Below are 22,625 nucleotides of genomic sequence, written 5' to 3' on the forward strand. Positions count from 1 at the left end.
AGGGAAGAGGATTCCCAATTGTGAAACAAAGCAATTCCTCGTACCCTGGTTCTAAATAAATGTTTCTTTGTTTTTGAAGTTGCATGACCCCCTATTATGGTCTTTTTTGCACACATGTCAGAAAGCAGCCATGAGTGCATTGTAGTTAGCAAAGTGAGCTTGTCTGTAAAGGGTCTTTGACGAAGAGCTCACTGCATCTATTGACTCCCCAGGATGTCTGAGGTCACAAGTTTGGCTGGAGCACATAAGCCCAGATAAAGAAGATGCTTTTGCCCTCCTGAAACAAAGCCAGAAATGATCTCCTTTATTGTGCACTTTGGGTCATGTGCTAATGATGAGGGTTTCTCTAATACTAATCCCCCTAATGAAGCCTTCTCCCAGCCCTTACACAAGCCCACAAGGCCCCGTGGCTTGGCAAGCCAGAGAGAATAAAAGCAGCCCAGTGTTTGGCTTTTGAACTGAGTTCAAGGCAATTAAAGTCAAGAGCTAAGGAGGGAGGGAGAGGGTTTGGAAATACCAGCATAATAAGTAGTGTGACTGGGTCCTCTGTAAATTAACTCAATTAGACAGGAGCCTGATTTAACGGAGGAAGATGGCGAGAAGCGCTACCCTCATTAAATTTGGTTGTTAGAGGTGCTTCTAAGGAAATTAAATCTGTTAGTTGTTTGAATCACGTAAAATCGTGTGTGCATGTTCATGTACACACGTGCACACATGTAACCTCTGTGATTCTTGTGGTTATTTTTTTAAGGAGAGGAATAGAATGCAAAGAAAAAGAAAATATACTGAAAAGAAAAAAGACTGAAAGAGTGGAAGATAAGGAGAAAAGTGGGATAGAGACAAAGAAAGTAAGAGAGAGAGAGAGAGCTCTCCCAATTATAAAGCCATGAGCCCCCTTTGGTGGGGGCTTCTGCTCAGTTGCTTGGACTGCAAAATCCTGCCAGGAGCCCAGGCTCAGTTCCCCCGAGTCTGCATGACGGTGGACAGCCTGGTGAATAAGGAGTGCTGCCCACGCCTGGGTGCAGAGTTGGCCGATGTCTGTGGCTCTCAGCAAGGCCGGGGACAGTGCACAGAGGTGCGAGCCGACACAAGGCCCTGGAGTGGTCCCTACATCCTACGAAACCAGGATGACCGTGAGCAGTGGCCAAGAAAATTCTTCCACCGGACCTGCAAGTGCACAGGTGAGGCCCATGCTCCGAGCTTGGTGGGGAGGGCCAGAGCTGGGAAAAGAGCTCCTCCTAAGGAAAAGATGAGACTCTTGACAGAGACTCTTAGATTAGACTTTGAAAGGCAAACCAATGATGGTTTTGGTTGGAAGCATATTCAATAAGCCTGATGTGCTGGTTTATTCTTCACACCCTCTAGTACATCTAATTATGAAGACTAAATAAATATGGCGTGGGCCAAGCCTGCTTATATGAATGCATGCCAACATACTATTGGCTTGTTTGTTGGAAGGGGAATTTAAGAGCTTAAAAGACTGAGCTTTGAAACTTGGAGCAAGTCCTTTCAAGATGGATTCGGTGCCCTCTCCTGAAATGGGTTTGCACTTGTTGAAAAGGGATGGGTGAGGCAAGCATGTAGAAGACAGGAGTCAAAGGCAGGTGTTCTGGTCTCAACATTTCTCATGATTTGAACAGTTTTTTTTTTTTTTTTTTTTTTTGGAGACGGAGTCTCGGTTTGTCACCCAGGCTGGAGTGCAATGGTGCTGTCTCGGCTCACTGCAACCTCCACCTCCCAGGTTCAAGTAATTCTCCTGCTTCAGCCTCCCAAATAGCTGGGATTACAGGCACCCACCATCATGCCTGGCTAATTTTTGTATTTTGAGATGGGGTTTCACCATGTTGGCCGGGCTGGTCCCGAACTCCTGACCTCAGCAGAGTGCATGTTTCTCATTAAAACTTATGACTGGGTTGGAACTTTGACAAAATTTTCGAGGGATGGCAAGACGGAGCTTTCTCAAGGAGCTATGGCAGGGAGGGTCGTTATTAGATAACAATGGCTTTTTGTCACTTTTCTCTGGACTTGAACTGGACATCACAAAATTTGCTCAGTGTCCTTCCTTTAGACTCTGGTCTCTCTCATTACCTGTTGCTTTGACATCTCTGTGCATTTCTCATTCCTCTAGCTCTTTGGGGCTTTTTCAAATCCTCCTCAGTCTTTCCCATCTCCAGTTTCCAGCAGCCATGCCCTTCGGGGTTAAACACTCAAAGCCTGGCAGGGGGCCACTGAAATACAAAAAACACAAGTAGCAACCTCAGCAAAGCCCTTGGACACTGTTTTAGGCTGGGTGGTTGCAGAAGACTTTTTCCTTTTAAAAACACTTTTTACTTCTGTTCTCGCAGGATGCTGGAACATAGGCGGATGTAGGTCATTGAGCTTCATAAGGGGTTGAATAGGTATTACTAACGGAAACGGAACATCCAAACGCCTGTGATGTTGGTGTAGGAATGACATTCGATTGTTTTTTCATTTTAACTTTCAAGTTTATTTTAGATCCAGGGGGTACATGTGCAGGTTTCTGACATAGGTATATTGCATGGTGCTGGGGTTTGAGGTATGATTGATCCCGTCACCCAGGTAGTGTGTGGAGCACCCAGTAGGTAGTTTTTCAACCTTTGCCCCCGCCTCCCCTCTCTAGCAGTTTCCAGTGCCTGTTGTTGCCATCTTTATGTCCATGAGTGCCCAGACATTAGATTTCTTTTTTCACATTAAAAGTTCTAGCTTTAGGCTGGTTACAGTGGCTCACGCCTGTCATCCCAGCACTTTGGGAGGCCGAAGTAGGTGGGTCACTTTGAGGTCAGGAGTTTGAGACCAGCCTGGCCAACATGGTGAAACCTTGTCTCTACTAAAAATACAAAAATTAGCCAGGAGTGGTGGTGGGCACCTATAATCCCAGCTACTCTGGAGGCCGAGACAGGAGAATCACTTGAACCCAGGAGGCGGAGGTTGCAGTGAGCTGAAATCGTGCCACTGCACTCCAGCCTGGGCAACAAAGTGAGATCTGTCTAAAAAAAAAAAAAAATTCTGGCTTTATAATCATTTTGTAGTAATATTTTTAATTCTGTCATTCAGAAGAATACGTAAGTCCTAGTTTTGGATATTAATCATGGCAAAAATTTCAATAACCTATTGGATATATATTACTCAGTTTTCTAAGTTATTTAAGCATTTGCTTCTATAGACCTCTCAAAATTATCATGGTTTTTAGACGAATGAGGAGCAGGTTGCTGGTGTGGTTAGCGTGACTGAAAACCACACTAACACAGTAACTTTTTTGTTCAAAACCCCAAAATACTTCTAGAACAATTATTTCTATGTCGATCAATGAAAAAGTGCTGGCCAGGCACAGCGGCTCACACCTGTAATCTCAGCACTTTGGGAGGCCAAGACGGGTGAATCATTGAAGGTCAGGAGTTCAAGACCAGCCTGGCCAACATGGTGAAACCCTGTCTCTACTAAAAATGCAAAAATTAGCCAGGCATGGCGGTGGGCACCAGTAATCCCAGCTACTCAGGAGGCTGAGACAGGAGAATCACTTGAACCCGGGAGGTGGAGGTTGCAGTGAGCTGAAATCGCGCCATTGCACTCCACCCTGGGCAACAACAGAGCAAGACTGCGTCTTAAAAAAAAAAAAGAAAGTGCCAACACTTTCAAAAGCTGTAAATCTGCATTGCATAGAATTCTGAGGTAGAGGACTTTAGGAAGTCACATATAACCGTTAACTCTTTTTGTTACCAGCTTCTTTATATTTTTGCCCTGGCTAGCGAGTTTTTTGCTTGTTTGTTTGTTTTAGGTAGGGATAGAAAGAATAGAGGATAGTAGAATAGAAGGAATCATTGCTATTTCCCTTTGCTGAGGAAATGTTTATAAATATTGCTCTAAAAGTAACAGGAACTTAGGATCATGGAGACCTACTTTCAAAATGAAAAAAAAAAAAAAAAGGAGGATCCCCTGCTCTAAAAAGGCATTGGGCCAGAAATAGGGCCTGTCCTTTAAGTTCAGGCTGTAAGGAAATCCCATGTGCCTAAGCCAGTCCAAAGAAGCAGGGCTTCCTCCAGGGAGATGGTCTGCCTCTCCAGCCATTGTCAAGGCCAGGCCTGGCCCAGGCTGTGGCTCACCTCCCTTCACTATCTGCTCAGTCCAGATTCATCAGGAACAGAACTCTTTCCACACCTACATTTTTTTAAAGGTAACTTAAGATTTGCTGTATCTATAAATTCAATTACTAGGCTTTTAATGTTTCTCAGTTTTATTGAGGCATAATTGGTACACAGAACACTGCACATAATTAATGTGCACAATTTGGTATCTGGACATACCTATACAGTTGTGTGGCCATCTCCACAATCAAGATAATAAACATATCCATCATCTCCAAAGGTTCCTCGTGGTTCTTTGTTTTTGTTTATGTTTTGCTTTTGTGGTAAGAACAGTTAACATGAGATCTGCCCTCTTAACACATTTGTAAGTGCTGAATGCCTTATTGTTAACTATAGGCACTATATTGTACAGCAAATCTCTGGAACTTGCTCATCTTGTATCATTATAACTTTACAACTCCCCATCACCCCTCCCCCATCCCCTGGTAATCACAATTCTGTCGTGTACTTCTGTATGTTTGGCTACTTTAGATGCCTCATATCAGAGGAATCATGCAGAGTTTGTCCTTCTGAGACTGACTTTTTTCACTTAGCACAAATGTCTTCCAGGTCCATCCATGTTGTCGCAAATGGTAGAATTTTTTTCTTTTTAAAGGCTGAATAATATTCCACTGTATTGTGACACCAACTTTGGATGGCTCTACTTATCTTGCTAGATGGTCTTTTTCTTTGAATCTCAGGGTACGAGACTAAGTCCTTCATGACTGAGCTGGGAAGTTATTTTGTGTATGTCGTAAATACCATTCTGTGATGTGCCGTGTGTCCCAAAGCAGGACACATGTCCTTCAATTAATTCTCCCCCAAAGAGTAAGTTGCTAGCCTTCCTAGGGTAGCTTTTTTATGGGGCAATCTTTGGAATTGAAACTTGATCCTGAGCCTCCCAAAGAACTTCGTCTACAGTAGCCTGATGACTCTTTTGTGAATGGAGTCACTGGGTCACTCCTGGATGATCGAAAATTTCTCAAGGAAGAGATGTAGATTAGTACCTTGTAACAGACTATTGATGACCCCAAATATTGCGAATTCTTTGGAAAATAAACACCTCATAGTTTCCATAATCATGAAGCTGGTAAAGTAATTTCAGCCTAATAAGTAGAAACACATACAGGTTCTGGGATTTGTTTTTTAAAACTCTAAATTCTATGGTGAAATTCTCTGTAGAGAGTTTCTCTATAGTCTCTGTAGGGAGAAATTGAAACAAAAAAGCCACTGAGCTTAATTGTCAGGAAGAGCTGAATTGCAGGAGACTGTGAATTTGCTGTTCACCTTATAAGGCTTACCTGCCAGTTGGCTTTATGAGAATATGCCATTTGCGGCTATGTCTTTTGGCTTCTGAGAAACTTGTACACCAAATAGTTTTTGAACAGTTGACAGTGAACTTCTTGTTTGTACAAGTGACTAATTGCCTCCATTTTCCAATCTCTGAAATGGGGATAATGATGAAACCACACTTGTAAAATCCTTTTGAGTTCTGTAGATGAAAGGACCTATGTAAGTATAAAGTATTGTTATTAAAATAATAGAATCTCTAATTAAAAGAAATAGGCTATTTAGAGTTCCTTGTAAATTCACTAATTGGTGGGCTTCAAGCTTATTTAGTCTAATGGCTTTCTGAGGTTGAGCTGATGCAGTTCACGTAGGAATGTGTGGTGTTTAGATGATCACACTCTTTTTCCATTTTTATCCTAGTCCTTTGTAAGCATAAGACTTTGACTCTTTAAATTTAATTTTCACTCAAGAACATACTCAGTGATCGATAGATTGATATTATCTAGGAATCATTTTTTTTCTTTTCTCTCTGTTTCCCAGTAAGATAACACAGTTCTTTCTAAAATGCTTCTCTTCTTATATTTTTTTGCATTGGTAGATTAAGAAGAGAAAAACTAACTTATGTTAAATTGATGGAAGATACTACTAGGAAATCTAAATTAAAGAAATAAACATTTTGTCTGCTAGACTTTCATGTTGTTACATTTTTCAGTCACCTCCAGCATTTCAATAAATTCTTCAGGTCAGGTCTGTAAACTCAGAAATGAAAGGGACCCGACTGCAGAGCTTTGGAAGAATTTCTCTGAGACATCTTGGAAAAGGAATGTTTTAATCGAATACATTTCTGGGTCATAAATGAGCTCCAAAACAGACACAAGCTTTCTTTTTTTCCCCCTCCCATTCTTTTCACAGGTGTTGAAAACTTTCTTATTAGAACTTATATATTGCCTTTTGGAGGCAACTCTGGTTATGTTAAAGTTTCTTGTTCACTATAGTTGTGAAGCATCTCTGCTTTTCTGAATCAAGATTAATCATTTCATCATTTGTCATCCAATGGAGCTTGATTTATTTCTCTGTATTCACTTTTCCCACAGTTTGACTTGTGTTGAAATGCCATTGTGTACATGTCCTTCATTTCCGCTAGACTAAGGTATTCTGCCTCATTTATACAGATGCTTCCTGACTTATGATGGGGTTACATCCCAATAATCCATCATAAGTTGAAAATACCATTAAGTCAAAAATGCATTGAATACACCTAACCTATGAACATCGTAGCTTAGCATAACCTACTTTAAATACGCTCAGAACACTAACATTAGCCTACAGTTAGGAAAAAGCATCTCACACAAGGCCTATTTTATAATAAGGTGTTGAATATCTCATGTAATTTATCAAATACTGTACTGAAGGTAAAAACCAAAATGGTTCCATGGATATTTGAAGTAGAGTTTCTACTGAATGCATATTGATTTTGCACCATCCTAAAGTTGAAAAATTTAAATTGAACCATCATAAGTCAGAGGCCATCTGTGTTTGTATCCACTAGTGTCTGATCCCTTTTTTTCAATTATCCATTGATTCTTTCACCACCTACCCAACCGACATTTATTTAGCATCAATTAGGCCCTTCAGATACAGAGGGGGGGAAAACTGACGTGATTCTTAAGATGTGCACAGTATAGTGATATGTAAGATAGATATGAAGACAAACAATTGCTGTACTATTTGATAAGTGGTTTCTAATAATACTAGTAATAATAACGCTTAACATAGAACTCACAGTAAGGTGCGGTGGCTCACGCCTATAATCTCAGCACTTTGGGAGTCCAAGGCAGGCAGATCACCCGAGGACAGGAGTTCAAGATCAGCCTGGCCAACATGGTGAAACCCCGTCTCTACTAAAAATACAAAAATTAGCCAGGCGTAGTGGCGTGCACCTGTAATCCCAGCTACTAGGGAGGCTGAGGCAGGAGAATCGCTTGAACCCAGGAGGTAGGGGTTGCAGTGAGCTGAGATCGCGTCACTGCCTTCCAGCCTGGGCAACAGAGTGAGGCTCTATCTTGACCAAAAAATACCAAAACACACACACACAAAAAAACCCCACTTTCTCTCTCTATATATATAATAAATATGTATATTTATAATATATAAATAAAAAATATATATATTTAACTCACTATATACCAGATGTAGTTCTAAGTGCTCCACATTAATGTGCTTGTGTTTTATAACATAAAAGCTATGGTAGCATAAAGGAAGACATGTTAAATTGTTGTATTTTTTAATAGACTTTAGAGCAGTTTTAGGTTCACAGCAAAACTGAGTCAAAACTACAAAGATTTATCTACCCCCTGCCCCCACACACTCACACCTCCTTCACTGTCAGTGCATGTGTAGTGCTGGATACCTTTTAGATAGGTGTTCAATAAATTATTAAATAAATACATGAGTCAATTATTTTGTTTCTGCCAACTACAAAGAATCATGACAAAGAAAATAGAGTAGTCCTCCAACTCATGGCATAAATTATGAATTACTCAATTTCAACAATCAGACCCCCAACTCAAAAACAAGTGTTATGCCTTTAAATGCAAGAATGTATTAAATTATTATTATTAAATTTAGATGTGTTATTTATTAATATTTCTAAATATTGAGACTTTATTATTTTAGATCAGTTTTGGGTTCACATCGAAATTTGGGAGAAAGTACAAAAGATTCCCATCTGCCTTCTCCCCCACACTCTGCAGTCTTCCACTAGCAACTTATGCAAACCAGGGTTACAATCAGTGAACCTCTAGCGACATTATCATCATCCAAATTTCTCAGCATGATGAAGCACAGAATTACTCTTCTACGGTAGAGAGGTGACTAGACATTTACCTCCAATCAGCTATAGATCACAAGCTGGAAATTTGACTGAGTTTTAATCTGGGTAGCTACTCTTCTTTAGACACATCATTTTGTTCACTCAGTTCTCAAAACAATGTTCCATTCCTATACTGCCAGAGTAGGTGATATGTTTGAATCAAATCTGTTTTTAAAACATAGAGTTTTAGTAAGGTTGCCCCAGGGAAAACAGACTTCAAGGTCCATAAAACTTGAAGCATCTTGCGTAGCATCTGATGAGATAGAAGCCGCTTCATAAGTATTTGTTAAATAAATAATTTGTATTTAATTATCTCCAGGAATCAACATACATTTTAACGTTAAACTATTCAAAACATGATTTTAGTCTTGGGAAGAGTAGAATTTTCCTTTTTTTCAATATTTTACTTATGTTCTCATAGAGTGCTGTAACAGAAAAATACAGATAATTGAGCTATGTAAAAGGTGGGATATAAAATATATTATAAAAAACAAAAAACTCAACCGATACAATTAGAAAAAATTCTCCCTACTTACATTTTAAGGAAATTTTCTTTAACCATGAAAAAAATCCACTATAGAAAAGGAAGCCTGTGCATTTTCTTTACAGAGTGCTGTTAATCATTTCGTTTTCATGCTATTGGAAAATTTTCCTTTCCTTGAGAGATTCAAATAACCCTCCTTCCCCTATGGTCATAGTACTTTTTACTTACCTCTATTTTGCTACTTGTAGTTTACCAAAGTTGTTTATAGGGCTGCTTTTTTTGCAAACCCACAGAACAGGGAGAGAAAATGTATGTGGCATCGTCTGCTACATACATGCTCGATAGTCACTCAACTTATTCACTCAACGCATGTTTGTTTAGAACAAGGCTAAGCACAGGCCTAGGCAGTGAGTTCACAGCCTTCCAGCTGCCTAGAGCTGAAACAAGTGTAGAGATGTTTACAATCAGTGTAAATAAATGTGAAGAAAGGGGATGTATGAGGTGCAAGGAAGTAACCGACCTGAACCCCGACCTGTGGAATCAAGAATGACCTTAGAGACCACCAATGTGAAGCTTAAAGGAGAAATGGGTCAGGCGGGTAAAGAGGAGTTTAGGCAGACAGTGAGGGAAAAGTGTGCCAGGAAGAAGGAAAAGCAAGCAAATAGGCCTAGGGCATGAGGTAGAGGAGGAGGAGTAAGTGAGCTGTTCACCCTCTTTAAATGCTTTACATAATCCCTTTAATCTTCTGGGAGATAAGCATTATTATCCCCTTTTGTTTCAGCCTTTTGCTCTAATGATATTCAAATTTTACCCTCTAACCTAAGGAGTGAAGTGTTGGTCATACCCAATGCAATAAGTTGGAAGGCTAAGAAGGGAAGAGTCTGGGGCAAGCTACAAGGATGGAAACTTGAGATGCTGATCAGAGATGCCCAGAGCTTGATCTTATTAGTGCTGTCCTCCTTCCCTGGACTTTGAGAAAGCAGGGAGCTTTGTGCAGCTGACAGAAATCCCGCGGTGGTACACACTTCCTGACATCATGGCTGCTAATTCACCTTTAGGACTTGCCAGCTTCGGCTGATTTTGTCTTAATGCTGTTAAATTTGTGAAATAAGCCAGCTTTTTAAATATAAGATTTCTTCTAAATTCCTGGAAATCAGCTAATTCATGTATTTTCCTTCCTTCCTTCCATCTTTCCTTCCTTCCTTCCTTTTCTTTCTTTCTTCCTTTTCTTTCTTCCCTCCCTCCCTCCCTCCCTCCCTCCCTCTCTCTCTCTCTCTCTCTTTCTCTTTCTTTCTTTCTTTCTTTCTTTCTTTCTTTCTTTCTTTCTTTCTTTCTTTCTTTCTTTCTTTCTTTCTTTCTTTCTTTCTTTCTCTCTCTCTCTCTCTCTCTCTTTCTTTCTTTCTCTTTCTTTTCTTTCTTCCTTTCTTTCCTTTCTTTCTTTCTTTCTCTCTCTCTCTCTCTCTATGTGTCTCTCTCTGTGTCTCTTTCTTTTCTTTTTTCTTTTGACAGAGTCTTGCTCTGTCACCCAGGCTGGAGTGCAATGGCATGATCTCGGCTCACTGCAACCTCCACCTCCCAGGTTCAAGCCATTCTCCTGCCTCAGCCTCTGTAGTAGCTGGGATTACGGGCATGTATCACCATGCGTGGCTACTTTTTGTACTTTTAGTAGAGATGAGGTTTCACCATGTCGGCCAGTCTGGTCTCGAACTCCAGACCTCAAGTGATCTGCCCGCCTTGGCCTCCCAAAGTGCTGAGATTACAGGCGGTGAGCCACTGGACCCAGCCATGTATTTATTTTGGTTTCATCTTTAGCTTGCTGTGTATTTTCTTCCTTCTCTAAATCAAAGAACTGTTCTGTGTCATCCCTTTTTGTGGGCGTGAAGCGGGCACAGGAGACACCTCTGCGATCCTGGGAGGAAGGAGTGTGTGCATGAGTCTGCTAGTGCTGCCATAACAAAGTCCCACAGACTAGGCAGCTTAAACACTGAAATTCACCCTCCCACAGTTCTGGAGGCTGGATGGCTGAGATCAGGGAGCTGGTTTCCTCTGAGGCCTCTGTCCTTGGCTTGCAGATCGCTGTCTTCTCCCTGTGTCTTCATGTGGTTTTCCTTCCAAAACTGTGTCCAAATTTCCTCTTCTTTTGAGGACACCAGTCATATTGGATTAGGGCCTACTCTAAGGACCTCATTTACCCTTAATTACCTCTTTAAAGGCACTATCTCCAAATATAGTCACATACTAGGTATACTGGGGCTAGGACTTGGGGTAACACAGTTTAGCTCATTGCAGTATACAACGTATTTCATGTCCTGTTTAGTTGCTGGGAATGTGTCTAGGAAAGTCTCTAGTGCTTAGTCCACTTGGAGATAGAAACATTTAAGAGAAGACCACGGGAGGAAAATGGACTTTCTTTGCCTTTGTGTAAGCGCCTTCATCTTCACTTCCATTCAAATTTCAGAGTACAAATTCAGAAATTTCTTCCAAATGACATAAACCCACTTCCCTTTCCATCTTTCTGTTTTGTGAACTAGGAAACTTTGCCGGCTATAATTGTGGAGACTGCAAGTTTGGCTGGACGGGCCCCAACTGCGATCGGAAGAAACCGCCAGTGATTCGGCAGAACATCCATTCTTTGAGTCCTCAGGAGAGAGAGCAGTTCTTGGGCGCCTTAGATCTCGCGAAGAAGAGCCTACACCCCGACTACGTGATCACCACGCAACACTGGCTGGGCCTGCTTGGGCCCAATGGGACCCAGCCGCAGTTTGCCAACTGCAGTGTTTATGATTTTTTTGTGTGGCTGCATTATTATTCTGTTAGAGATACATTATTAGGTGGGTTTTTTCCTTGGCTGAAGGTATATTATTACAGATTTTGTTTGGGTTGAGGGTATGGCGGTGGGAAGTAATTTCATGCAAGTTAATTAACAAGAGAGCAACCTCAAGGCAGCCTTAGGTTTATAAAAGTCATAGAATTATCAAATACTGCCTGGAGTTAGAAAGACGTAGTTTCTTCCTGCACATTGGCTGCAGACACTTTAAATGTCCTCTCCTCTACTGTATCTTCTTGGTTCAAAGTGTTAACTCTTCTCTCTGAAGCTGTTAATCGTCAAAAGCATGAGTTGGTGAAGTGGAAGTGAATTCCTTTTGATTTCAGAAGAAAATATTTGCAAATCTGGCCATGGACGCCCTCTCTGACCTTTTCTCCAAATTAGAGGAATTAACTGAACATGTGCCAAGGCACATGAAGCTTCTTTGGGTGGAATTAGAGTGCGCATGTTGGAAGTGGGTATCTTGTTAAACTCACATGATAGATCAACTTCGGGTGGATTTTAGGCAGTCTATCACATGATTGACATTCAGATAATCATTTATGGTACTCCTGCATGGTCCAGAACCCCCCGGTTTCTTGGAGCTGTATTGTCAAGGAAAAGTACAAGCTTAGCCACAGCAATGTAGAGTTTCTGCTGCTTAGCTATTTGCAACACAGTCATGTTGGATGCTTGAGAAATTGGTGACCTGGCCTTCCAGGTCTTAAAAATTGGGGCCTGGATAGGACTTGGAATGAGGTGGTTGTCTGTTATAAACGTCATGGATCAAGTAGGTTCAGCTTTGTCCTTAAAGGAAAGCCACAGACACCAATGTATTCTAGGAGGGCTTGACCCCCTCCTACATTCTTCTCATAGCAGTCCTTGAATGCATGGCTGTACATGCACCTGTCCCCATTTTTGGGGTCCTTCATTGGGGTCAGGATGAATGAAGACATCAAGCTCACTTTGAAGAGTGAGATTCTGATTTGGACACGTTCATCCCTCTGCTCATCACTTGTTTCCATTCACTTGATACCCTCTTGTGGTTGGGTTCTGCGAATTTGAAACCTTGCTCTGGATTAAACGTGAAACAGGGCTGTGTAGCCAACATCAGGGACAGCAGTGCTTTTCTCAGTGTGAGTCTTTTAAAACTTGCCTTACAGGTAAGCATCTGTCTTTCTTTATCGATAGATAAGGAGGCTCTTTTGGCTATAAACCTTTATAGTTTTCCTGTCATCACTCTGAGGAATTTTTGCTTTATGAGAGGGTAGTCTCTCAAGAGGAAAAGAAAATGATAGTTTCTGGTCATAGCTGGGAATTAAATTTATATTCATGTCTGTTCAACTCTCTGAAGTTATTATAGGTATTTTGAACAAGAACTAAAGTTAGCTAAAGTGTCTACATAACCATCAAAGCTGTTATGAAAAAGGGAAGAAGGATGGACCAGGTAGTAAGGAGGTCATTAAATCGTCCAGAGCTTTTCACTAAAATTGGCAGTTCCAGTGTCCAGCCTAAATGGCTTGAATGTATTTTTCTCTCTTCTGGTCTCAGTGAGCATGCTTGTCAGCTAGTAGTTATAACAGATTGATGGGTGAGGCAAAATACGTGAAAGTTCTTTTTGGTTACATAAATACTGCATTAGGACTAAGTGCAGTAGAAGTGACGATATTATTAATCCCTCCCTTTTAAATTTATACCTTTGTGAAACATAGGTTAGCAAATGCCTTTTAAAAATATAATTCATTTAGGTCTTAATGATCTATTCTTTTGGATAGTTTATTTCACCTGAATGGATTGTTGCTTACAAATTAAATATGTATCAGGGGCTGAAAGTCACCTGAATTTCCTGGATCTCTGCTAGAAATCAACCTTTTGACAGATAAAGGAGGATTTATCCTAAAAGTACTAGTTACTTCTGAAATTCATGTCATTGCTGTTGCTTTTGGAGAGAGAAATAACAAATTTTTTCTTACTACTATAAAACATCATGGACTTATTGGCTCTGTAGATACAGCCTAGGTAAGATTTAACATTTAAAAAATTCTATTCTGTCATCTCTAATATGTTTCCCAATTGTTTCAGGACCAGGACGCCCCTACAAGGCCATAGATTTCTCACATCAAGGACCTGCTTTTGTTACCTGGCACCGGTACCATTTGTTGTGTCTGGAAAGAGATCTCCAGGTAGGTCAAAACTATGCATTTAGTACTTTTAATTAAAAAAAAATTTATTGTATATATTTAAGCCATACAATGTGAGTTTTGATATACTTATCTTGATGTTCATATAAGGTAAGTGATTAGTGCACTAAAGCAAGTTAATATACTCAGCATCACATAGAAATATCTCTTTTTGTGTGTGTGTGGTAGGAGTACCTAAGGTCTGCTCTCTTGGCAAATTACCAGTACACAATACAACCTTAACTATAGTTTCAGACCTCTAGACTTATTTATCCTACATAACTGCAACTTTGCACCTTTCAGTCTACGTCTTCCCATTTCTCCCAGTCCCTTGTAACTACTATGTAACTCTCTTTCTATGTATTCATTGTTTCTTTTTCTTTTTTTTAATTTTCTTTAGATCCCACATATAAGTGAGATCATACAGTGTTTTCCTTTCTGTGTCTGGCTTATTTCACTTGGCATAATGTCTTCTAGATTCATCTATGTTGTTGCAAATGGCAGGATCTCCTTTTAAAAGGCTGAATAATATTCCATTGTATACAGTATATATATGTATATTATATATATAATATACACACACTGATTATATATATATAATATATAATATGTATTTTGTGTGTATATAATATACACACACTGATTTATGTCACAGTTTCTTCATTCATTTATCCATCTGGTACTCTTAGTCTTGTTAGACATTTGGTTGAGATACATATCAGTCTTTGCCTTGTATGCTTTCTTGTTGTATCTGATGGCATGGATTAAATGACTAGTCCTGCCCTTTGCTTTTAGCGACTCATTGGCAATGAGTCTTTTGCTTTGCCCTACTGGAACTTTGCCACTGGGAGGAACGAGTGTGATGTGTGTACAGACCAGCTGTTTGGAGCAGCGAGACCAGACGATCCGACTCTGATTAGTCAGAACTCAAGATTCTCCAGCTGGGAAACTGTCTGTGATAGGTAATGGCTCGTATACCTGCAATGGTGTCCAGAGACAGTCTTTTCTGATGTCTGAGACATGGAGAAGTCACTTTATAGTTCTGTTTCTTAGGCATGTGGTATCCTATTTACATGTTTCTGAAAACAGTTTTCCTATGGGAGGTGGGATTTCAAAAATTCTAAGCTCTTTAATTAAAAGAATAGATATATCAAAATCACATTTGCGAATTGATTATGCTTGGTCATCATTCATTTTGAAGTCAGGTTCGTTTTATCAGTTTAGTGCAAATGTAATTGCGGTTTTTGCCATTAGAAGTAACAGCGAAAACTGCAATTACTTTTACACCAACCTAATCAAATTATGAGTAGTTCTTGCATTCAGTCAACATTTGCTAAGCACCACCATATCCTACGTGATGTAGTTACTGCTGAGAATACAAAGATGAGTGAAATAAAACCTCCCTTTTGAATATTGTCTTGTATTAACAAAGATAGATTTCTTGTAAGTAAATTACAATTGAGTGTGAGAAGCACTGTAATAGATGTATACACAAAGACAAGAAGAGAGTCTGGGCAAGTCCCAAAGAGGCAGAGATGGTGGTTCTGAGAATGGAAGGGGCACAGGCCTTAGTCAGGTGTAGAGGAGGGTGAGGGGAGTGTGGGAGGGCAGTGGGTGAGTCCTTGGTAGAGGGAGCGTCATTCGTGAAGTTAGATAATTCTCTGGAAACAGCCTGATATGGCTGAGCCATGGGATGCTGGTGAGTTGAGGAGGACAGGGGCTTGGGGACAGCCAGGGAAGGATGGTCTCTGACATGCTAAAGACTTCACACACAGGTCAGTGGCCTGGCGTGCAGCCCATGAAGAGTTCTGTCCTCAAAGACTCCTTGAATTTGTTTCTCTGTCCTGGAACACATTACAGCAAAAAATTTCCCAAGAGGCTCCTCACCTTCCTTTATTCATTTTTTCCCTCCAAAATCCATGTCCCCCCCCACCCCGCGCCTCTTTATTTTGAAACAGGGTCTCACTCTGTCACCAGGCTGGAGTGCAGTGGTGTGATCTTGGCTCACTGCAACCTCTGACTCGATTCTCCTGCCTCAGCCTCTTGAGTAGCTGGGATTACAGGTTTGCGCCACCATGCCTGGCTAATTTTTGTATTTTTAGTAGAGATGGGGTTTCACCATGTTGGCCAGGATGGTCTCGATCTCCTGACCTCATGTAATCTGCCTGCCTTGGCCTCCCAAAGTGCTGGGATTACAGGCCTGAGCCACCACGTCTAGCCTCAGAATCCCCGTGTTTTAAACCCCACTGCTCTACTTTCCTCCCAGATCCTTAGACTGCTCTAGGGCACAGAGCTCAGGCTTCCCCTGCCCCCAGGCTTCACTGCCAACACCCTGAGCCTGAGCAGGTACGCGTTTTGAGGGGCCCAGGCCCAGCTAGCAGGGACTTCGTCTTCCACATCCTGTGCATCTCCTCCGGTGCTCAGAACAGTGCTCCACGAGTAGGGACATCATCAGTGCTCTTTCCGTGACTGAGCTTAATTCCATCAAGCGCTGTTTCCCACCGTACCTTGGGATAGTAGAGGATGGTAAGTGAAAAGAGATTTCTGTCATCAAGTAAATTTACAGAAGGCTGAATTTAAAAGGTTTTACATTTTTAGAATGTCTTCAAGCCTTCCATAGATAAATGTGTTAGGCTTTTTCAAGAGGAGCCTAACCTTAGCTGACCCTGGAGCTCTTACTTCACGGGGCATCCCATTGGAATCCACTTTGGGAAATGCTGCCTGGGAGCCCTTGGAGACCTTTTTTAGCTTAGGGTTTAGGTCCTGGCCTCTTTCATCCCTGTGGATGTGCTGATTCTATTCTCACATACTCAGTCCTACACCTAATCATGAAAACCCTCACAATAACATCTTTAAATTTTTATCTCTACCAGTGAAATAATGGTCTGCCCTTTGGGAGACCAAGGTGTGAGGGTTGCTTGAGGCCAAGACTTCAAGACAAGCCTGGGCAATGTAGTTAAGCCCTGTCTCTACAAAAAGTTTAAAAAGTTAGCCCAGCTGGGCGCGGTGGCTCACGCCTATAATCTAAGCACTTTGGGAGGCCGAGGTGTGAGGAACATCTGAGGTCAGGAGTTTGAGACCAGCCTGACCAACATGGTGAAACCCTGTCTCTACTTAAAATACAAAAATTAGCTGGGCATGGTGGTATGAGCCTGTAGTCCCAGCTACTCAGGAGGCTGAGGCAGGAGAATTGCTTGAACTCAGGAGGCAGAGGTTGCAGTGTGCCATTGCACTCCAGCCTGGGCTACAGAGTGAGACTCTGTCTCAAAAACAAAAATAAAACACAAAAATTGGCCAGTTGTGGTGATGTGCACCTGTAGTCCCAGCTACTAGGGAGGCTGAGGTGGGAGGATTGCTTGAGCCCAGGAGTTCAAGGCTGCAGTCAGCTGTGATCTTGCCACTGCACTCTAGCCTGTACAACAGAGTGAGACCCTATCTCTAAATAAAAAAGAAAAAAATAAATAGAAAGAAAGAAACACTATTCTGATGGTGGAATCCAGGCCACAGCAGGCATGTAGGATATAATGTCTTATGGACATGGGAACTTCTCAGCCCGTGCTGAGCACATAACTATCGATACTCTACTACCTTGGCACGTTTTCCAATGCAGCGTTTCTTCTAATATCTCCCCTTTGTGTACTTTCATCTGCTTTTACTCTGACTTCCCCTGTTTGCCTTCAATTTGCCTAAAATACTTTCGTAATTTTACATGTCACTTCTGCCAAAACTGGTTTGCTCAGCATAATATGAACCATCCTATTCTCCCTTCAGTTACTCAAGATTCAAATGCACACAATAGGAGTCATTTTGCCTTGTAAACCTTCTCACTGTCTTTCCAACAGAATGGTAATGATTATTCATATTTATACCCATGTCCATATTTTGTACATCTACATTTTTGGAATTTCTCAACCCATAATGGCTTTCAGGTATAGTACTTTTTACCACGTATTGTTAACTCTGGTAAAGTAATTGTAATAAAATTTTACCATGATTGTGACCCTGATTGGTTTGCTTGGTGCAAATTTATAATACCATCCACAAGTTAAGACATATTACTTTTGTTTTGTTTTGTTTTCTTCTTGAGACAGAGTCTCACTCTGTCACCAAGGCTGGAGGGCAGTGACATGACCTCTGCTCACTGCAGCCTCCGTCTCCTGGGTTCAAGCGATTCTTCTGCCTCAGCCTCCTGAGTAGTTGGGACGACAGGCACACATCACCACACTCAGCTGATTTTTGTATTTTTAGTAGAGTCAGGGCTTTGCCATATTGGCCAAGCTGGTCTCGAACTCCTGGCCTCACGGGATCCACCTGCTTTAGCCTCCCAAAGTGGTAGGATTACAGACGTGAGCTACCGCACCCAGCCAAGACATATTATTTTATATCTTATTACAAATCTTAGCTTGGAGGACTACAACCACCGGGTCACCTTGTGCAATGGAACCTATGAAGGTTTGCTGAGAAGAAATCAAATGGGAAGAAATAGTGTGAAATTGCCAACCTTAAAAAACATACGAGATTGCCTGTCTCTCCAGAAGTTTGACAATCCTCCCTTCTTCCAGAACTCTACCTTCAGTTTCAGGTGGGTGCTCTTAGCTCTGCTGGACCTGCATGTACAGTACAGGTTTTCATGCATCTGGTTGTAATGAACTGGAAGGAAACCCAGGTTTTGGGGGTTGCCTACGAAGCTAAGTGATGGAGAGAGGCTTAGTAAGAGAAGTTAGCAAGGGGTTGGTGTGAGGAAAGTCTTTACCCATCTACTATGACTGACAATGTGGTTTTAATACCTTCTAACTTAGCTGTTCAAAACCATCTTTTGTATTTCTAATTGCTGTACATTAATAGGTCCAGTCTTCAGAACCAGGATACTTCATTAAATATAGTGTTTTTTCAAGGCCCATGCCCTTTCTCTTTTCTTTCTTATTTTTAAAAATGTTGATATTAGAAATTTATCAGCCATACACCTTAATAGTGGGGTCTGAGATCTCAGAGGAGTATTGCAGACTAAATTCAACTCAAATCATAGCATAGCAATGACATTACAATACTTAACATTTAAAGACCACTATTAATCTTCCACCACAGGTTGGGCATGGTGCTCATGCCTGTAATACTAGTTCTTTGGGAGACCAATGAGGGAGGACTGCTTGAGTCCAGGAGTTTGAGACCACCTGGGCAACACAGCAAAACCCTGTCTCTACAAAAAAATATTAAAAAGTAGCCACGTGTGGTGGTATGTACCTGTAGAGGCGGGCCTAGAATTTAAGCACATCTCAAAATCACTAAAGAAAAACATATTTCATGCCCTGCTCCCAGAGTTTCTGATTCAGTAGGTATAGGCTGTATCTTAACAATTTGCCTTTCTAAGCAAATCCCAAACAATGCTAGTTAAGGTGTTCTGAGCACTGCATTTTGAGAACAACTCCCCTAACTCAAACATATAGGAAATGCAATCTATTTTAACAGCACTTTTGTCACAATGAAAAATTAATTCATCCTCCTTTTCAAAGCAACCTTAAATGTTATCCTTCCCCCACCTTTGACACTACTCTGAAGGCTGTGTCCAACCCCAGCAGACTCTGAGCCATGCTACACTTAACAGAACCTCTTCATGTGAGTTCAGCCTACCCTGCCCCGGTCCCATACAAATTGTCTTTAAACACAGGTAAGAGAGGGAGAGAGAATCCAGTTTTGGAGAAGATCTTTAATCTATCTACCACCCCCTTTTTGGACCCATCTTTGTTTAAAATCTTATTTATAAATGTATTTCATAATTTTAAAGTCTTTTATGGTGGTAGAAATTTTTTTTTCTTTTCTGTAGAACCAGGGTCTTGCTGTGTCACCCAGGGTAGAATGCAGTGGCACAATCATGGCTAACTGTAACCTCAAACTCCTGGGCTCAAGTGATCCTCCTATCTCAGCCTATTGAGTACCTGGACCTTCAGTCAAGCTGAAGGTCTATTTGGTTGAGAAATATAAATATCAGATTAAATGTTAAATAAAATATTGATCGCAATCATGTGCTGGGCATGGTACTGAACCCTGGCAATGAATATCTGAAGAAAGCACAGAGCCTGCTCTCCAAGGGTATGAGAGACAGGTATGAAGGTTGTCACACAGTACACAAAAGAGATATAATTCAGAAATAGCATTGATTAGGAGTTATCTCGCCTTACAGAGGATTATCGTTAAAGTTTGGGCCTAATTCTTGGTGAATTTGTTATGACAGAGCTTCCCATATACCTACCCAATCTCAAATTAGAAAACTATCATCTAGGCTGAAAACAACAAAAAAAGAGACCTTTATCAGTCTTTGTCTGTTGTCACTGATATACTTGTTTCTCCCAGGAATGCCTTGGAAGGGTTTGATAAAGCCGATGGGACTCTGGATTCTAGAGTGATGAGCCTTCATAATTTGGTTCATTCCTTCTTGAACGGGACAAACGCTTTGCCACATTCAGCTGCCAATGATCCCATTTTTGTGGTATGTCAAAGACTCAGAATGCATGAAAATTTTCTAGATAATATGTCAGATTTATTTTTTTCCATACAATTAAGATTTGGCAGTGTTTTATTCTCTGTGTGAACAACGTGATGTGTGCAAATGTAAATTAATGTCCATCTATACCATAGAGATGGTTAGGTAGCATTTGAAGGCCCTAATCAGAACCCTGCTTCAGGGATGATTCACTTTTGGATGATCTTAGGCAAGAGTTTATAATTCCACTGGTGAATTCATAAATTAGCATAATAATAAATGATTTTTCATTGGCTAAATGAGTGTTGTTGAGGTCCATTAGTCCACACAATCCACCTTCAATGTGTTACCTGTAGGAAAGAGAGGTTCTGTTAGCCAGAAAAGGGGAGGAGAATGGAGAGGGCATGCTGGACATTTAAACCTCCTATGCCAACTTGAGTGAGCTTTACTTGAGAAAGAAGAAAAGCAGCCCCTGACATCCAAGAGCTGGCCTGGTGCTATCAACCAGGTCTTGATGTCCCCTGTTGGACATAAACAATCTCGTAGAACATCGACAGCAGACAAGGCCACTCTGTGCCCGTGATGGATCAGGACAAAAATAAGATAACTCCATAACCGTGTCTGAGCACAGACAAATTACGAATATTGTCCAAGTCACAAGATGCATGACATCCCCTTTCCTGGCTAATATAAGCAAAAAATGACAAATGCCTTCACCAACGGCATTAATACAAAAACTCACATTTGAGGCAATTTAATTTATTAATCTGATTCATACCTCTGACGTGTAATAATGCAGACAGTAAACAGGATTGCTGTTGACTGTGCGGGAGCCTCGCAGTTGTTTAAATTTCAGTGTGATGAACTCCTTTGGTATATCAGTTTAATTTCTGTCTCACTTTAAAACAAAAGAAGAAAACTGCCAGGCATGGTGGCTCATGACTATAATCTCAGCACCTTGGGAGGCTGAGGAGTTCGAGACCAGCCTGGGCAACATTGTGAGACCTTTTCTCTACCAGAAAACTTTATAAATTAGCTGGACATGGTAGCATGCACCTGTGGTCTCAGCTACTTGGGGGGCTGTGGTGGGAGGATCACTTGAGCCTGGGAGGTTGAGGCTGCAGTGAGCCATGATCGTGCCACTGCACCCCAGCCTGGGCAACAGGGTGAGACCCTGTTTCAAAAACAAAAACAAACTGAACAAAACTTAACAATAAGATTGTAAATTTTACATTTCTGAACTTTTTTAGTGTTTTTGTTTGTTTGTTTTTTGAGACAGAGTCTTGCTCCATTGCCCAGGCTGGAGTGCAGTGGCGCTATCTCGGCTCACTGCAACCTCTGCCTCCCGGGTTCAAGTGATTCTTCTGCCTCAGCCTCCCAAGTAGTTGGGACTACAGGTGCACACCACCATGCCCGGTTAAGTTTTGTATATTTACTAGAGACAAGGTTTTACCATATTGGCCAGGCTGGTCTCGAACTCCTGACCTCCTGATCTGCCCGCCTCAGCCTCCCAAAGTGCTGGGATTACAGATATGAGCCACTGGGCCCAGCCTTTAGTTTTTAGAGTATGTTCATCCCCTGGTGAACTTTTCTAAGACAAACAAAATGAGGAAGAACAAGTCAGGGCCACATTGTTCAGCTGCCCTAGTCAATGCTCTCCAGTCTGTGACCTCTAGGAATACAGTGTAGTTGAATACATTGGTCTGTTATTCCTTGCAGGGAGAGAATGGAGGACTGTGGAGAGTCTCAGCCAGTGGGTGCTGGAAAAGACAGAAAGGATTTGGGCTTGTGCCAGGTGATTTGGGGAGGACTTTTGGAAGCTCTGCTCTGAATCGGATGTTGTCAGGAAGCAGGGGTATGCTTCCTGATTCTATGATTGGGTGTCTTGATAGAGTAATTATATGTGTATATGGGGCAGACTAGACTGAGGTTAAAGCCATAATTGGTAAAACAGCAGCAGATGCTCATATTAGCCAGGAAAGGGGATGTCATGCCTTTTGTGTCTTGGACAATGTTCATAATTTGTCTGTGCTCAGATATTATGGGGTTTTCTTGTTTCTGTCCTGATCCGTCATGGTTACTATGTGAGGACGCAGCTAGAAGGCTCAGGAAGAGCGTCTTCACCAGGAACCAAATCAGCTGGCACTTTGGTCTTCAGACCTCCTGGCCTCTACAACTGTGGCATATAAATTTCTGTTGCTTAAGCCATCCCATCTGTGGTCTTTTGTTATGGCAGCCTGAGCAGACTAAGACACATTGCTAAGATTAACATTAAGGTGAGGAAAATTCTGGAAAAAAACCAGAGAGTCTTTGGATACCATACAGTCTAACTGAATAACAATATAAACTCAAAATATAATATATTCAGAGTGG

The 22,625-nt window shown here is 41.3% G+C and overlaps 1 protein-coding gene across 1 annotated transcript in view; it reads left to right on the plus strand.

Annotated features, from left to right (window-relative positions):
• Positions 1–456: 456 nt before the first annotated feature.
• Positions 457–22,625, plus strand: part of DCT (dopachrome tautomerase) — a 42,530-nt gene continuing 20,361 nt past the window's right edge. The window contains exons 1-6 of the mRNA XM_017859228.1: positions 457–1,181; positions 11,320–11,619; positions 13,677–13,777; positions 14,570–14,736; positions 18,177–18,356; positions 20,123–20,258. Coding sequence (XP_017714717.1) covers positions 887–1,181; positions 11,320–11,619; positions 13,677–13,777; positions 14,570–14,736; positions 18,177–18,356; positions 20,123–20,258 — 1,179 coding nt within the window. The 5' untranslated portion in view covers positions 457–886. The remainder of the gene's footprint in view (positions 1,182–11,319; positions 11,620–13,676; positions 13,778–14,569; positions 14,737–18,176; positions 18,357–20,122; positions 20,259–22,625) is intronic.

This window comes from Rhinopithecus bieti, unplaced genomic scaffold (genome assembly GCF_001698545.2).
Source record: "Rhinopithecus bieti isolate Rb0 unplaced genomic scaffold, ASM169854v2 scaffold_46235, whole genome shotgun sequence".
Classification (NCBI taxonomy): domain Eukaryota; kingdom Metazoa; phylum Chordata; class Mammalia; order Primates; family Cercopithecidae; genus Rhinopithecus; species Rhinopithecus bieti.